Source organism: Merops nubicus, unplaced genomic scaffold (assembly GCF_000691845.1).
Source record: "Merops nubicus isolate BGI_N331 unplaced genomic scaffold, ASM69184v1 scaffold50428, whole genome shotgun sequence".
Taxonomy (NCBI): Eukaryota; Metazoa; Chordata; class Aves; order Coraciiformes; family Meropidae; genus Merops; species Merops nubicus.
Window position 1 is genome coordinate 1 of NW_008627376.1, and position 341 is coordinate 341.

Below are 341 nucleotides of genomic sequence, written 5' to 3' on the forward strand. Positions count from 1 at the left end.
CGTCCCTGCGCGGCAGCCGCGGTGACGCTTGTCCCCCCCAGATTTCCACCTCACCCTGGACACGGCGCAGCGATACCAGAAGGTGAAGGGCTTTGGTGGCTCCGTCACGGACTCGGCTGCCATCAACATCCTGTCCCTGTCTAAGGATGCCCAGAACCACCTAATCCGCTCCTATTTCTCTGAGGAAGGTGAGCCTGGGGTGGGATGATGCTACTGGGTGGTGGGACTGGGTTGTCTGTCTTCCTCTACTCAGGATCTGACTGCTGGGACTCATGCTGGGAGGGCTGCACCTGCTGACTACACCCCAGAGATGCCCACCACTGCCTGCTCTGTCACCAGGA

At 60.7% G+C, this 341-nt stretch overlaps 1 protein-coding gene across 1 annotated transcript in view; it reads left to right on the forward strand.

Moving 5' to 3' along the window:
- Positions 1-37: 37 nt before the first annotated feature.
- The window catches only part of LOC103778672 (glucosylceramidase-like), a gene marked incomplete at its 5' end in the record, with an annotated part of 2,131 nt that continues 1,827 nt past the window's right edge, over positions 38-341 (forward strand). Inside the window, one exon of the mRNA XM_008946270.1 lies at positions 38-189. Coding sequence (XP_008944518.1) covers positions 38-189 — 152 coding nt within the window. The remainder of the gene's footprint in view (positions 190-341) is intronic.